Source organism: Lichenostomus cassidix, chromosome 12 (genome assembly GCF_008360975.1).
Source record: "Lichenostomus cassidix isolate B80296 chromosome 12, HeHo_3.0, whole genome shotgun sequence".
NCBI classification, from domain to species: Eukaryota; Metazoa; Chordata; class Aves; order Passeriformes; family Meliphagidae; genus Lichenostomus; species Lichenostomus cassidix.
The window spans coordinates 16,996,953-17,014,276 of NC_139493.1; the positions used below are offsets into that span (position 1 = coordinate 16,996,953).

Sequence of the window (17,324 nt, forward strand, 5' to 3'; positions counted from 1 at the left end):
TCCACTAAATCTTCATTCAAATATGTAGTTCTGAGACCTAACCTCCTGTGCCTTATTATAGGTTTTTTATAATCACCTTCTCTTTGAAGGTTGCTAAGCAGTTGTCAGTGTGATGCCTGTTTTGAGCCAGAAAAGCTGTTGCCCACCCTCCAGTTACTTTCTTAAAAGTAATTACCAACAGTGCAGTTACAGCAGCTCACAGATCCCTCCTTTGGTGAAAGCTCTGGCTCCTGAGTGTGAAATTATCACATCATCCTGCACTTCCACTTAATTTCCCAGATATAACCATACATCACCCTTGTGAACAACAGGTGCCTGTGCTTGCTCCAGCACTGATTTCTAAACGGTCCAGATAGTTAGAGTGGTTGTAAACACATCCAATAGAATGGGGAGGAACCACTGCTGCCCTTTGTTGTGGGAACATGCTCAGATTTCCTAGTGATGGCTGATTTAAGCAGGTAACCACAACCTCCTTCCAGTCAAACCTGTGGCTGGTTTGGAAGGAGGCTTCTCTCATTTTTGATAATTTGCTTTTCCATTTTTATGCTGTGTTCCATTGTCTGTCAGGCTGAAGAATACACAATTAACACACACCCCCAAAGGTATGCTGGTCCTGAGTGCTGTGTTTGGTCCTGACTGACCCTGTGCTCACAGCTTTGCAGTGAGCAAGTAGGAAACTTGTTCAGGGGTAGAATTCCCTTTTTTGTATTAAAGAGGGAAATGCTGCAGTTTTCTTTTTCATGACCTTCCTGTTGCTTCCTATTAGAATCTTTCAGCCTTCCTGGACTAGCAGATCCCAGCTGAGCAAAGACCATGATATGCTACAAATAGGCAGATCTACTTTCAATAAGCTCCTCTTCTGACTCTTAGCCACATAAACATTCCCCAGACTTCAAATTTATCTTTGCTGGAGGAAAGCAGCATAATAAAACATTTATTTTGTAATGAAGACATGCAGGCTTTAGCTCGGTGTATTTATAAAATCACATTTATGTTGTCTTTTGTTTCAGGTTCTACACTTTGCTGGTGCTGTCCACTGCTCTTTTTGGGAGGCCTCCTTTCAAGAATGTCATCGTGAATGGCCTCGTCCTTGCCAGGTTGGTGTCAATCAGCTCATTCCTGAGCGGCTTTTTAGTCAAAGAATGTTTCAGATAAGTCCTGCAAATTGTAAATGGAATCTGAAATGGACTTTGGAGCTGTTAAGACTTGCCAGGGTGATATCAGTGCTGCAGGAGATAAGAGGCACCTGAGAGTGAGAGGCTCACACATCCCAGCTGTCTGCTGCACTGCGTTCTTTCCAGCAGGATTAGTCCTGCCTAGAGAGGGAGAGAAAATGAATAATAAGAATAGGAAAGAAATTATAGCTGTTGTGCAGAGTAAAGGGGATGATAAATGTAGTTTTAGATGTTATTTTAAGTTAATTATATTTGTTTATTTTCGAATGAAGCTTTGCTGGTGGGCTGGAGGGATTGATGAAAATACAAGTGCATTTTCCCTCAGCTTTGGTAGGAAAGACAGATTTCCTGCTTGGATTTGTAACTTGGGAGCCTCTTGGGCTGGGTTTTGGGTTTTTTCAGTTGCTCTTGTGGGTTCAGCAGTCATACAGAAACAATGTGCTAATGTATAGATATATATAATTATGTCTGTGCCAGCAGGAACATAATAGGACAGAAAAATGAAGCAGGATTTGAAGGGCCTTTTTTCTTTATCCATGTTTTACAAGAGTTCTGGGAATTGATGCCTACATTCTGCTCTTTTCTAGTGATGGCCAAAAAATGAGCAAAAGGAAGAAGAATTACCCTGATCCGATGAGCATTGTGGACAGCTATGGAGCTGATGCACTCAGGTAGGATTTCCTTGGTGGATGTTCAGTGTGGTGTGCTGGCTCTCTGCTCATGGCAGATCCATTCCAAGAGGCTGCTTGGGGAGGGTTCACAGCAGCAGGAAGAAAGTTAATTCTAGAAGCTTCTAGACCCCTGTGACAGCCAAGTAGCTGCAAGAGGGGATGATGCCAAAGAACTGGCTGGGAATGCAGTGCCTCCAGTTTCCTTACCCATGTCATGTCTCCCTCAAGGCCAAGCTTATGTGCTTCCACCAGCACTGATAGTCTGAGTTGAGCCAGTGAAAACGTGAATAAAATATGTGATAACAATACTACAAGGTCACTATTAAATCACTGTCTAAGGGGTCACTGCATAATGCACAAAACATTTGTTTGCTGTTTATACCACACATTTTCTAGAGAGAAAGTGCTTTGTTTTTGGTGATTTGAGTATATAATTTGCACGTAATAGTAGTGGAAGCAGAAGAGCAGAAGTGGAGCAGCCTAATGTGTGTAGATAAATTGTCCTGGTCAAACAGATTAAACACAGTTCAAGTGGTTCATTAAAATTACAGGAACATATAAAGTAATTACACAGTCACTTGGTCCTCTGGCTTGGTGCACTGACTACATGCATCAAGTGGTACCTTGAGGTAAAAGTACAATAAAGACATTTTAATAACTACAGGAATGCACCACTTGGGCATTTCTCTAGAGCCCTGTAATTCTTGGATATATAAGAAAACCTTCAGCTATCCCACATTGTGTGTGTTACAACTGCACACACAACTGATGGGCTGGATGAAAGCTGAATGTTTATTTGGGGAAGATGGTTGTTGCTTCTAGATAATTAAAAAAAATCAGTGTGAAGTTCCTAATTGTTTCAAGCTTTAGCATTTAAGAGACCCAGCACATGTTTACAATGGAGAGTTGGGTGGAGTTCTCAAATTTGATCAAGGTTGTTCTTTACAAATAAACGAGGTGTGTTAGCAGGGTAGCAGTGAGTTGGTAGCTGCAATAATAAGTGAAAAGGGAGTTACTCATACTGGAGATTTTTAAATTACAGGTGATGTTTCTGTTGAAAAAAAAAAAAACAAAACCCTGCCTTTTTTTATAAACAAACCAAAAAAATCTCAAACACCAGAAGTTACACTTCCATTATTCATGGTTTTGGGTTTTTTTTTTTCTAAATTTCTAAAAAGCTAATTCATTTTTCTGCCAGTGTACTCATTCTTTAATGTCACATTTATTTATACCTACACCCACACAGAGAGTAAAAAGCAATGCAGCCTGGGCTCATTTCTGGAAGGAGCTCTGCAATTCAGTTCTCTGCTTTTTCTGAGGCGCTTGATGTTCTCTGTTTATAGCAAAAGCTACAACTGAGGTTTTTTCCTTGGTACTGTTTCCCTGCAGAGTTACTTTAGCTTTTGCAGTACACAAATATATATGTATATTTTAACTCCAGCTTTGAAGTATTCTCAGCAGTAGCTTGATAAATAGATCAGCGGAAAATATATCTATAAGTTGGTGAAATGAGTATGGAATTGAGCAGAAAGGGCAAACAGCAGAAGTAACAGCACAGTAAATTTAACAACCCAACTTGAGACTTCATGAAACTTGAATCCTGAGTGAAATTTTTAAGAAGGGCCAAACCAGTTACATTTCAATATTGCTGGAGACCTATCCAAGTTGAGCTTTGTCAGAAAGAATTTGCTGGTCATGGTATTTCCAAAGCCTTTGCTTTCCTCTATCCTGGGCTAAGGATTGCTGTTAGAAGTGAGGAGTTACATCCTCCTCTCAACCTGCTCTTAAAATGCAGAAGAAATAATGCAACAAACTGCTGGTTTAGAGGGGTGAAGAGATTACTTTATTTTTTTTCTGGCTTGATGTGAGGAAGGTCTTATTCTCTGTCCCTGTGGGTAACTGAATGGGTGTAACTAAATTGACAGAATCCTTCCTTTATTGTCTTATTTCTCTTTCCATGGAAGAGATATATCTTTGCACTGGGGTAATGTAGAACTTGCTCTTCTTTTAACATTTACTTATTGTAAGACAGGGTAGGGCTGCTTTATTAAAACAAACAAAAAAAACTCCAAAAGCAATACTACAACAGCGCTGAAACTGTAGCACTTAAATAATTGTGATAGAAGCAAGGTGTGGTTTAAGGATAGACTTACAAATTCTAGATTCATTTAAGGACTTACTAATTAATTGCCATTAATTGTTCTGTACTTCTGTAAATTTATAATTTGAATTCAGATGCGAATTCAGTTAGATGATCTTTGGGATCTCTTCCAGCCCAAGCCATTCTATGAATCTGTGTTTAAAATTGTTTTTTTTATTTTCCAATACAGCACTGAAAAGACCCATTTCTCTGCTGCATTACTGACTGTTTACTCTGGCAGCTCTATTTTTATCTATTAGTTTTAATGCAAGAAGCCCTCTCTCCTGAAGATTTTATGGTCTGGTATTCTTGAATGTGCTGTGTCAAACCCCATTAAGATTTTAAAAGCCTCCTAAAGGAAGTGCCTGTAAAGTTACATTAGTTTAGAATCATGATTTTAAAAGTTTAAAAATGTGAGAAAATGGGTTAATAAATCTGGATTGAAAAATGCCACGATCTTTTAAACAAAAAAAATGTTTGGTTTGGTTTTCATATTTGGAAAATTAAATGAAGTGTGTCCAAATCAAGTTTGTGTTCAAGTGTTTTTGATACCTGAGTAAGGCCTAGTTTCTCTTTGAGTTAGCTTGATAGATTCAAGTTTATTTCTGAAGACAGAATGTTTATTTGGGAATGGGATGAAGTATAAAGATGATTTTTTGTGAACTCAGAGACAGCAAAGAAGCTGAGGGACATATTTCTCCCTCAAATGAACACTAATTCCATGCAACCTTTGCTTTTTTTATACTGTGATAGCATTGGTGCGTGTTTTAGCATTTCAGTTAACTTCTAGAGTGAAAAAGAAAATTTAAATTCAAATTCTATATGCAGCATCTTGGAAAAACCCCTGTAGCAGTAACAAGCAAATGGTTTTATGTTCACTTTGTTACATGCCTACAACCCAGTCATCTTTGGAGTTTTTAGTGTGAAATTCTATCAGTTTTAAGCTTTGAAGTGTTGTGCTCTTCTTTTGCAGGTTGTACCTGATCAACTCTCCTGTGGTGAGAGCAGAAAACCTGAGGTTCAAGGAGGAGGGAGTGAGGGATATCCTGAAGGATGTGTTCCTGCCCTGGTACAACGCCTATCGCTTCCTGGTGCAGAATGTTCACATCCTGCAGCACAAGGTACAGATCCCTGGGGGGCTGAGTGCCAGGGATTTTGTGCTTCTTCAGGGTTAAAGTGAATTAGAATTGTAGGGAAATTGAGATGGGAAGGGAGGTTTGGACTATGGAGGTCATCTGATCTTTACCTCCTTGTTCTAAGCTAGATCAGGTTGTTTATTATGGTTGCTCTTAATTTGATATTTCTTGTTTGTACCATGCTTTATAAAGCTTTAATCACCTATATCTTTCCTTTCCTGACCAAACTTATTAAATAGAAGGGAGGAGAGGAAGGTGGGGAACTGCCAAAACATGACAGCTTTTATTTCTCAGATTAGAATGCTCTTGAGTCCCTTTTATTTCACTTCAGTGGGATGCTACTGCATTCAGCTGTGTGAAATTGGAGGCCCAGACCTGGTGTTAGTGGGCTCAGGACACGCTGAGCAATGACCTGCTGCTCCTCACCTCTCTGGGAACACCAGTTAAAGCCATGTGTGCTGGAGGGGATCCTTCTGAGATGTCCCTGCTGAACCTGGGTGGATTTTCCTGTTGGTGTTGCCAGAGCAGCTGGAGGCAGCAGGTCCCACTGATCCTACCTTGGTGCTGCTGCTTTTTTTTGCTGTTCCCCTGGGAGGTGTGGCCAGGACAGCTGCAGCCCTGCAGGATCTGTCCCAAGCTCCTCTGCCCTGAGAGCAGTGTGCTCAGCACCACCCAGCTCAAACATAAGCAGCACTGCAAATCAGGCAGGAAAGTTATTTTCAGTAGTGGCTGCTGTGACAGTTTCTTGAGCTAACTCATTTACTGGAACTTTAATTATGAATCTGCATTAAAATGCTTAACTTGGGAATACTCAGTCCTGAATACATTAGCCACAGCAAGAAGATTGTCTTCTGTAACGTGACAGTTATTTTTTTAAAAGTTAAATTTAAATGCAACTTAGAAAAAAGATTCAGAAATGGAATGGAAAGAAAGGCAAATCACAAAAGCAATAGTGCTTTAGACTTGTAGATTACATTTGAAGTCTACTAAAAATGCTGGATGAGTGACAGGAGTTTCTACACTTCCAGCGTGAAAGCAAGATTACAATTTCTTTCTTCTAGTAATTTTTCATTAAAATTGAAGATTTGATGTGTATATTGTATAGTTTCTGTTGAAGCCAATTTTAATCTTCCAGCTGAAATTAATGACAGCAGGTTAGTGCAGACTTTTATGGGAGACTGGGAGCTAAATGGAAAGTCCAAACCTTGTACCCAATTGCAGTTGCAGTGGCAGCCTGGTCACTGTGCAGAGCTGCTATTTGAATCAGTCCAGGCAGCTGACTTCAGAAATCAGTACAGTAAATAGCTGACTTAAACAATTGGGTTTATCTTTTTTAGCAACCTCTCTGGGGAAGAAAGTTTGCTAACTCCAGATCCTAATATTTAACAAGTCCTTTTTAAGAATCCCTAGACAGTATTCATCAGACAAACTTAGATGTTGCCCCCAAAATACATTTGTTTATCCTGTTTGACCTTTGAATTGTCTAAAGTGTATATTATGGCTTTTTGCTGCGATCCCATTAAATCTTGCAATGTCAGCTCAGTTGGGGATGGAAGACCCCAGTGCAAAATCCATGTGCTTAAGCAGATAGTTCTGGTAATTCAGCAGATGGATGTTGTCTTTCTAAATAGTGAAACCCTTCCTATGCACCATATTAGGCAAAAGAGTGTGCTATTGGAGGTGATAATGCTTAAATTAGATTTCATGCACAGGTTTAAGCAACTTCTTCATTGTATTCTGCTTCTTCCTGTAAGAGAGAAAGTAAAATCCCAGTGTCCTGGATTTGGTATAATAATGATTTAATGCTTATTGTAATTCCCTCTTTAATTGTACTGGCCTTGTTTGCAGTTAAAAATTGTGGTGAGGCAGGTTTTCCACAGCTCCTTCCCTTACATACCTGTGTCTGGAATTTAATGTTTACTGGTAGGAAACTAGTGTAACTTAGGGAAGATGCCAAAATAGTGGTGGCTGACAGGTAATTGGATATAGAGGTTTGATTATATACCGTGATGACTTGGAAATGTGCTTTGTGTTTTTATGGTGATGATAGGACGAGGGAAGAGAATTCCTTTACAATGAGAACACAGTTAAGGAGAGCAATAACATCATGGATAAATGGATTCTTTCTTTCACCCAATCCCTCATCCAGTTCTTCAAAGCTGAAATGGCAGGTATGCACTTTTGCTCAAGGGGTCTGGGGGTGTTTCATGTTTGATTGGAGAGCTTGCCCTTCCATCCAAAGAGTCCCAAATTCCATGAGAGACTTTGATAAAAGGAAGGAAGTCTTTAACCAGCTACCATAATCCATGGAATGCTGCTTTCATGGGTGTTAAGTCAGATTTTGCTGTGCTTGTTCATGAGATTTCAAAAAGTGATGAGGCTTTTTTTGTCACAGCTAATCCTGTGAGCTCAGTGATGGAGCTTGTTGCTGTAACAACGTCTGCTGCAGTGCTTGGAGCAATTAATAATATTCTAATAGTCACTGAAAGACAGCAGTGAAAAGGAAGCTAAATAGAATTTGGAGAAGCTGTAAAATAAAGGGATAAAATGGGCAGTGCTCAAGCCAGCTGAATAAAATAATTCTGAGAAGTACATGAGCACTGGCAATAAATTTTTCCCTGGTATACTTCCACAGACAGGGTTTCTTTGGAATCATGCTGTGGGAGTGTGTGCAGCAGGGTGGATGGTATTAGGATATGGCATAGCTGTAGGAAGGTATTGTCCAGGTTTTTCTTCCTGCTTGTTGTCTTTTCCATCATCCCATGCCTCTCAGTGCTCACATTACATTGGGATATTTAACTGCAAAGGGGAGATGCTGCAGGAGCCCCTGAAGTAGCAGATAAACTTGCAGATAAAATCACAGTGGGATTTGAAGAGCTTTTGATGCATTTGAGGGCAGTGGAACTGCAGACACTGGAAAGAAGGTGGATTTGGCTGTTGTCATTCCTGTTCATGGATAAACAAATAACACCCCTCATGCCTGTGATCTTAAGTTGCCCTCAGAAGAATTTTTCAAAGCCTTGGGCTTGGGAAGGAAGGTGTTAAGTGGGATAACAGATAATAAGGAAATAGCTAAATGCCAGATGGGAGTTTGAGGACACAGAACAGTCCTGCACTGCACTCATCTCTTGCTTTCCCCCCTGATGTGATGCCTGATGTGATGGTCACTCTCACCAGGACCAGTACAGTGAATTTGTCCTGCTGTGGTAGATAAATCAGGTCATTTGGTATGAGCAAAATTCATGTGAGCTCATCTAAGAGGATTTCATTAAAGGAAGAAAGAATCCTCAAGCTACCCAACCCAGGGATGTGATCAAAGCTGGCTCTCATTGATGAAAATGTGGCTTCTTCCTGCAAGTTATCTGTGAAATTTGATGGTGCTATGTGTCAAGTGTCATGCATTGCCAAGCAGAAATAAGCAGACCCTGTGCAAGTTTGTGTGCTGCATGTAGTGAGGAAAATACTCTGAGGGACAGCAGAAAATGCCTTTGTGGGTTTGTGAACCTGGGGTCTTGGATCAGTGCATGGTTTAAACAGAAATATTGCAGGAAGGTGAATATGGGGGTAGAAGCTTGAATTGTCTGCTCTAGATCTCTGAGAGGAAGATGAAGCTGACAGAAAGGGATGTCAGTGACCATCTTTACACAGTAAGAAGATCCTTCCAAGGAGGAGAGGAGAATTCCTGTTGGAAAATGACAGTGCAAAGACTTCCAAGGCAGTAGTGTTGGTATGAAATGCTGCTGGCCTGTGTTAGATGAAGATAACATCATGTGCTCATCAAATGAGTGGCAGTCTCATTTGGAGGGGATTAATAAACAGAATTTTTCAATTTATTTTTCTGCATAAACTCTGGATTCAGTCAGGCAGATCTTAATGAGATGTAGTGAATTTGTGTACTGTGACATGATCCTCTGGTGCTAATCTCTTTTACAAACCTCTTTTGGGTTTGGGTTTTTTTTGGGGTTTTTTTTTTTTTTTAAGATTTTCTACTTCATATCACTTCAAGTAGGAAAAATGTTAGGAAGAGACAAGGGAAGATTATAATGGTGTCTGATAATGTCAGATGCTCACTAAAGGAGATAAATATAAATTCCTGGAGCTGGGTGTGATGGAGTGTAAGAACACACAGGTTTTAAACTGGCAGTGCTGAGGAGACACCACTGACCAGGGAAATGCTGCAGCTGGGCTCTGCTTCTTCCATCTCCTCCAGTGTCTTTTAGAGTGCAGCTGAATTTTACACCAATCTGCCTCTGGAAAAATGTTTCCATTAAGTCCAACTTCTGTGAATTCTGCCCCAGTTTCTCCTGGCACTGGGAGAGGCAGCAGTGTCAGCCCAAGTGGGGTCAGTGTGGGATTGACCTCACCTGAACAGGCTGACAGGGAAGGGCAGGAACTGTGCCCCTGTAAATCTGGGATGCTGGACAGAGCCTGGAGAGCTCCAGAGAGGGGGAACAACCCTGGCTGGTCCTACATGGGGAGAGCTTTGCCTTCCAAGGCTGTGTGCAGCAGGAGGAGGCTCAGCCCCATTCCCAGTATTCATGGAAAATGGCACAACTTACATGTGTTGAAACCTGGTGTGTTTCAGGGGTGTTAAAATTCTGTATTAAAAATCAATTAGCCCTATTAGGCTTTTATTTTCTACTGAAGTGCCCAGTACAAGCAATTATTTTCGTAAAACATCTTTCCTCCTGATGACTGAAGTTAAAAGAAATGGGTAGTGTCTCCATGTACATCCATGGCTTTTTCCTGAGTCACAAAAAAGCAAATTTCACAATTTGGTTGCAGCTATTGAGAAGAGAAATACTTTTTTCTAGGCTGATATTGCATTTCTTGTTAAAGAGAGACTATGCCCAATGGGTGGGATTTTTCATTATTTTAAAATTTGTTCATAACTGGTCTCGTAACTAAATAATGCATAGCTAGAGGAAAGGATAGGATTTTTTTAGGAATACAAGTTCCCCCATAAATAATGTCTCCCCCACCATGATGTGAATCTCTAGGCATTTCCTTTTTAGGTTTGAATCCCAGTTCTCTGCCTTTTAAAAACACTTCTGTTTTACAAAGCACAGTGAAAAGTGTGGTGGAGCTTTTAAAGCCAAGATCCATTTTACTCAGTAGCTGCTTGATTAATGACACTGATTCAGAATGGGGATCAGGAAGCCCTTGGCTTTTAGAGAAGTTAAATGCAAGTTTTTCCTTAGAAGATCAAGTCCTGTACAAGGTCCAGCCTCCCTGAGTTTCTCAGGAACAGCTGAAATTTGTTTCCCTGTTGCATAGTGATGCTGGTGATGACCTTGGTGCTGGAGGCTCTCCATGATTTCTTTTACACAGAATTTGAAAGTACAGCTCTGTTTATCTCTTACCTCATCAGCCTTGCTGCTACTTTGTGTTTTAGCTTACCCTGTTACTTAGAAAAATAGTAAAAAACTGTAATTAATTGGGGGAGAGTTGGTTGAAGTAGGTGTCTCATTTGAAATCTGCTGAGCAAAAGGAGGAAGCGTTGGCAGTAATTAAGAAAATTTTATTTTCTGGTTCTGCAGTAATTTCTGTTCAACTTGCAGCGCCTTGGCTGCGTTTGCAGCATGTGCAAATGCAGGATTTGCCCAATCCCCTGCGATTAATAGTCTCTTATCCACTGTCCTCTTTAGCAGTCAGATGAAAGCATAAGGCTCCCATAATGTCTGTTTGTGTGGGATTAGGGAAGCAGTTGGGGGGGTGCTGGTGTTTGTCTTGAGCATGAGAATGATGACTGCATATTCAAAATACACTTTTAACATGGTCAATGTTTCAGTCCCTTTTTGGAGCTTGCTGCTGCTCCAGTGCTGTGCTTAACACCAGGATTGTAACTGCTCATTTTTTACTCGTGTTTTACGAATGAGGAACTTTCAAAGGGCACATTGTAACTGCAGGAACCATTTCCCCTTGCAGCTTACAGGCTGTACACGGTGGTGCCTCGGCTGGTGAAGTTTGTGGATGTTCTGACCAACTGGTACGTCAGAATGAACCGCAGGAGGCTCAAGGTAGGGATCAACTGCTGCACTTCTGCACTGGCAACAAAGTCCTGGCATTCATGGCATACATGGCAGATCCACGGTGTCACACAAGATCATGCTGTCACTTTGTGCCTGAGAGTGGCACAAAAGTTAACTGTTTTCTCTCCTCTCTGCTTTGTGGGAAAAAACCATCAAAATGCCCAATAATTCTGTTGCAGTGGAATTGACCAAAATTGATACAGTTTGAAAAACAAGTGTATTGCATCAACATAGGAAATTTTTGAAGCCCATTAAAGTACACTTCCTGATCCTAAAATTGCTTTGTTTCTTGGTGAATTCTTCATTTAGGGCGAGAATGGGACTGAGGACTGCATTATGGCCTTGGAAACCTTGTTCAGTGTCTTGTTCTCCATGTGCAGACTCATGGTAAGGGAATTAAAGCCCACTTTCAATAACACTTTAATGCAGTTGATGTAAGAGCATCTTTGTGTAGCACAGTTCCACCTGTCCCTTTCAGTTGCTTATCTGGCCCATGGTAGTAAAAAGGTGTATATCACCTGATTGATAAGGAGACATTATGATGTCTTACCCAATGTCCAAAAATAACATTTAAATATCAGGAAAGAGGTAAATAAGTAGCATGAACTCCATTCTTTATTTCAGTCTGCATTTTGAATAATGTCCCGGTTGCAGACACTGTGTAAGCATTGTTTTTGCTGAACTGTCCTTATGTAATTCATGGTATTACTGATTCATAATGTACAAGCAATAAAGGAAAGCTGGTGATTGAATGCAACATTACAGGCACCATATACTCCATTTATCACTGAGCTGATGTACCAGAATCTGAAAACACTCATTGATCCAGCCTCGGTCCAGGAAAAGAACACTGAGAGCATCCACTACCTCATGCTCCCCCAAGTCAGGTAAGAGGTGGCAAATGGGGTTTGGTTGGTTGTTGGGGGATTTTTGTTCATTTTTGGTTTTGGTTAAGCTCTCATGGATTTTAGTCTCTTTGCTGTAGGAGAACACCTTACTTGCGGTATACTTCACACTTCACTCTCAAATTTAGCTGGGAGTTTTCCCTCATTTAGGCAATAGATTTGTGCTGGCTTAAAGGACTGGAGAGAGGAAGGAAAGCAGTTAGGGAGGGATGCACGTTCCCAAATTGCAATGTTTTCTTAGGGTGGGCAGGAATATCCTTTTTTACTCCTCAAACTGTGTGTTGGCTCAAAGCTGTAGTGCCTACCTGTGAAGGGCCCTAAAGGATCAGAGAGATCACTGGTATTGCAGTGGATTAAGTTACTCCCTGCATCACTGTCTGCTCTTGGACCCTGAATAGAAGAGAAAAACCCTTCCTTCAGCACTGCAGCTCAGTGTGAAAACCCTCAAGGACAGGGGACCTGACCTTGATACTTTACGTGCCAGTTTAAAAATTTAAACCTTCTCTAATGGTATATCTTTTTATGGATGCTGTATCCTTTGAGGAGGGTGTATGGTCTTTCTGAGAGCTTTAATAGTGAGAGTTATTGCAACAGGGAGCTGGAGATTGACATAATGATAGTGCTGATTTTCTGTTCCCTGGGCAAGTGCTGTGAAGAATATGTAATCAAGGAATGCAGCCTTCATCAGGGAGCTGCCAGGAATAGGTTTGGGCTCCTGCAGAAGGGAGTAAGGGAAGGATGGGGAGCTGTTTGCAGGGCCTCAGTTCATGCATGGGCTTAGCCACCAGTGTTTAAAAGTGGCTTAATTTCTCTTTACTGCAGTTAGTATTGACTTGCTGCTGCATCATGCAAATGTGGGATGCATTTGAGAGGCTTGCAGCACTTTCCTCTGTAGTGCAGTTTGTTTGGGGTTTTGTCTGTTACTACTTTGTGGAATTTATTGGATCCCCTGTGTATCAATTGCTCCTTTGTCCCATTAAAAAACACCTTTTCAAATCCAGATTGTTGTTGAAGTTTGTGTTTTACCTGGAGTTGCAAAGCACATCATTGTGTTTACTTTGAATATTTTTCTGATACAGCATAAGGACAATATTGTCACTTAATAAGAGATAACTTTGGATGCAGTTACAGAAAATACCACTTTACCAGTGTGGTGGGTAGTGCAGATAAAGGTGAGGGACTGAGGCACTTTCACAGCTGAGCTTGGCTCAACACCTGTGTTGATCCCACCAAGGTCCTGCTTGGTTGCTCAGTGTCTGGACAGAAGAGTTTCATTAAATTTTGTGGATTTGCATTCAGCCTGTGGAAAACATTGTCATGTTGTGGCTCTGCAATGTTGTTCAGTGATGGCAAGTAATATTGAAATGCTGCCACCTAATCCTCTGTGAAGCTTTCTGGGAGCAAAATATTCCATTTTGTAATTTACATGTCTCCAAGTTGTTGGAGGATGATCCTGAAACACTGGCTTTTGGAAGAACAAAAGCTTCAAAAGAGGCAGTACCATCTCAAAGCTCTAATGCAGCAGATGGGGATATTTCAGTTATAAGTTTTGCTTTACCAGCTCTGTTTTTCTGGCCAGTTCTTATTGGATTTGTGGTTTTCATCCCAGTACTTTTGCTCCTCAGATTACAGCAAGTATCTGTGTTCATTTCATTTTATGCATGTCTGTCTTTTTAAGCAATACCTCTGGTCTTGCTTTGATACCTGAGTGGTTCTAAAGGAGCTGCCCAATTAGTGCATCTACTCAACAAATCAGGAAAAACACATTTTCAGAATATTTCACTGCTTGTACATTTGAAATAAGACGTAAATATCAGCTCACTAAATAAAAAAAAAAAAAAAACCAAAAAAAAATCACCCAAAAATTCAATACCATTCCTCTCCCCACTCTACCCCCCCAAAAAAACCCAAAAGGCAGAACAACCCCCAACCCTGCCTTGCCTCAAATGGAAGGGTGTTGAACCAGGAAAGATGATAGAACTCTAAAACATCAACCTCAAATATTTGCAGTTCTGGAAAAAATGATAAACTGAGATCCCGTGAATTGTTATGGGTAATTCATTGTTGTTATAAGTACCATATTTATAATACCTTTCTGTATCTTCTTATGATATTATTAATGTAAATTGTACTTTTTATTGGCTATTACTAGAATAGGCTGTATGACTCAATCCTCTCCACCTTGTGAGAGGTGCTAACAAAAGAGGTAAAAATAGCTCTGCTGTTTGTTTTCAGCAAGTTATTTCCTCCTCATCTTCTCCACAAAGAGCGAGGAAAAGCCTGTTTGTTCATTTTTCAAATTGCCCCAACCAGGGCATAATTGAGTGTGTTTCAGGAAATTTCAGAGAAGGGGATAAAATGTTTTCAATCTGCTCAAAGAGATGCCATGAAAATGAAGCAATTATAATGTTTCCTTTCTAATCCAGGGAGGATCTCATCGACAAAAAAATTGAAAGTGCCGTTTCTTGTTTGCAGTCTGTGATTGAGCTGGGACGAGTCATCAGAGACAGAAAAACCATCCCAGTCAAGGTTAGAACTCCTCACATCTCCTCTCATACCTTGGGAATGTGTAGCAGCTTTGTAACTTTGGGATAAACCTGGGGAAACTGAATAGTTAAATTTCTGTTTTTGTTTTTCCCCCCAGTATCCTTTGAAAGAAGTAGTAGTTATCCACCAGGATCCAGAGGCTCTGGAAAACATCAGGTCTTTAGAGAAGTATGTACTTGAGGTAAGAACATGATACTTGAGTGGATTGTGTCTGTTGGTTACCTGAACAACCATCCCTGCTGACCATATTAACAACTCTCAGACAAAGTGAATTTCCAAGAATTTCCAAGAGAGCTGTAATGAAAGGGGATATATATCAGTGGGTGATGTGCCAGAGTCCCTTTAGTGTTGAGAAGTACTTAATCCCGCAGACTGACCACACCAGACTGGGAGGCTATTAGAATCTGACCAGGTTGCATTCTCTGAAGCTGTGAACCCATCTTCAAAGGTCAGCATCACGCCATTCTTCTGTCTTCCCACTAATCCCTGGCAGTGCAGGATCTGAGGGCTTTTTCTCTTGTGCAGAAATGGCTGGTTCTTACCCTATGCCTGTTCTTGTCAGGTTAAGGATTCTTTCTTCCCTTCAGTGAGGTATCTGTAACAGTAGCTCTGCTCAGGTGCTTAAAAGGTGCTTTTTGTTGGGGTTGAAATTGCCTTGTCAAGATCAGCTCTTTACATTGACAAAGACAGCAAAAATGTGCATCTTCCCAAGGAGGATCAACTCCCCTCACTTGTCTTGGTGAGGGCAGCCATGTCAGTCAGGGAATTTGGGAGATGAAGCACAGGAGGACCTCTGAAACTTCTGTTATTTATAATTCCAGCAACACCATCTTTCCCCAAGCCTAAATACAGATCTGTGGAAAGTCTCTAAAAATTCTGCTGGGGGAATGAGCACTGGCTCAGGAAGTCATGCCTCAGTGCACAGGACCTCTACATCAGTGCTGTGTGCTGCTTGCTTTTAGTTACTGTGGGAGTTAAATGCTTAAGAACTGTGCACTAGAGGAATTTTAATTAAAAAAATCATAATTGGTTCCCAGGTGGGACTGTAAGGCTTTTCTGTCATGTTAACTTATTGATTATTGCTCCTAGACTTGGCAGTTATGATCCCTTGCTTCAGAATTGCTGTTATTATTAATTATTATAATTTCAATATCTGGGTCTCTTCAACAGCAGAATTTTGTGAAATTTAGGCTTGTGTCCCATTTTTTTGGATCTGAAAAATGGGTTTGTAGATTCTAGAGGATCCAGTTTCAAGGGAGACGAGGTTTGCTTCCTCAAATTACTTCCAAAAGGGTAGTTGCCAAAATTTGTTGTCAGCTTCTACAGCTGATGAAAGGTAGCAAAAGAAGCTAACAATTTGTAAATTATTCCATAATTGGATTGTACATTTGTCTGTTTTGATTTGTATTCCTTTGCTACTGCAGACAAAGGTGTCTCTTCTGGGGAGATAAGTTATAACAAACTCAGATGCCTTTGCGGAAGCACAAACACAAAGTACTGTCTATTGTCCTGGTTTTATTATGTGTCTTAAAATTCAACAAGCTGGTGCTGGAGCTTAGTGTGTGTTTTATTGTACTGCATGGCAATCAATCCTGTTGTTTACTGGATGGTGCAGAGCTAAAGAGGTCAGTGATTACAGGCAGGCTGGGCAGCATTGCTTGGGCTGCCTTTGCAGCTTTGTTCATCAACCTCCTGCCTATTCAGAGCTTTAGAACCTTCAGTGATTGCCAGGAGTAAATTTGCAGATGCCAGAGGTAATGGGTAAGGAGAATTACACCATTTAATTTCGTGTAGTTGCTGACAAAAGAATTGGAAAAATATACTTGTCAATTCTTCAGAAATTTCATTCATTGCTTTTGCAGAAGGAGCTGTAGTCTTTGATCTGCAGTGCTGCTCTCTCATCTTCAGAACACAGCAAGTCATTTAAATAAATGGATTTTAATATTAGAACGCTCCAGATTATAGAGTTGTCATGCAAAAATAGCCAAGCTCACAAAATGAAATAAACCCAGAAGGCTTTTAGCAACTGGACACAGTTGCATTTTATTCATTACTATTTGAGGCCTTTTACAAGCCTGGGTCAGGACTTTTCTTCCCAGCTGCTTCCAGGGAAGGGTTTTATCTGAGTAAATTTGACTCTGTGCACAGTCAGAATCTTGTTTCCATCCAACCTTTGTATTCCCTCTAACCCCCAGCCCTGTGTAGAGCTGCTGTAAAACAAAAAATTGAGTTCTCCTTCAAACACAGTGAGTGAGCCTGTGACCGGGTTGAATTATCTGACACAGGAGCTGGGGGGTCCTTGGGTGTTTCATTTCTTACACTATTACATAATGAGGACTTATTTTCCTTTTCAGGCTGCTTGCTTAGAGAGCACAGCCTAGCTGAAGCACAGCATTTCTGACATTTCTGTGTCTTTTCTGAGGACTGGGCATAGCTGGGGCATGTGGCACCCGCAAAAGGCACTTGTATGTTCAGGCATTCCATGTACAGCTCTTCCAGCTGGTGATGGGAGGAGCTGGTTGCCTCAATATGTCCACATGAGACTTGAAAGATGTGTTAAGGAGCTAATTTGGAGTAATTAAGAAGATAAAATTTAGAACTGTTTTAAGTCAAAGCACTGAGACTGATATAAACAGACCTAAGATACAGATTTGCCTGTTTTTCTAAGACTCATTGCGGGTTTTTAAGTGGATAATGTGTACAAAAGAATGATTTCCT

General features: G+C 40.7%; 1 protein-coding gene across 4 annotated transcripts in view; it reads left to right on the forward strand.

Moving 5' to 3' along the window:
• Positions 1-17,324, forward strand: part of IARS1 (isoleucyl-tRNA synthetase 1) — a 92,611-nt gene that overhangs the window by 58,082 nt on the left and 17,205 nt on the right. For all 4 annotated transcript variants that reach the window (XR_014854794.1, XM_085073035.1, XM_085073036.1 and 1 more), the window contains exons 18-26: positions 1,011-1,097; positions 1,763-1,846; positions 4,960-5,107; positions 7,173-7,293; positions 11,051-11,142; positions 11,464-11,541; positions 11,920-12,041; positions 14,486-14,588; positions 14,704-14,787. Coding sequence is in view for 3 of the 4 variants with exons in the window: in XM_085073035.1 (XP_084929161.1) it covers positions 1,011-1,097; positions 1,763-1,846; positions 4,960-5,107; positions 7,173-7,293; positions 11,051-11,142; positions 11,464-11,541; positions 11,920-12,041; positions 14,486-14,588; positions 14,704-14,787 (919 nt within the window). In the remaining variant the exon portion in view is untranslated. The remainder of the gene's footprint in view (positions 1-1,010; positions 1,098-1,762; positions 1,847-4,959; positions 5,108-7,172; positions 7,294-11,050; positions 11,143-11,463; positions 11,542-11,919; positions 12,042-14,485; positions 14,589-14,703; positions 14,788-17,324) is intronic.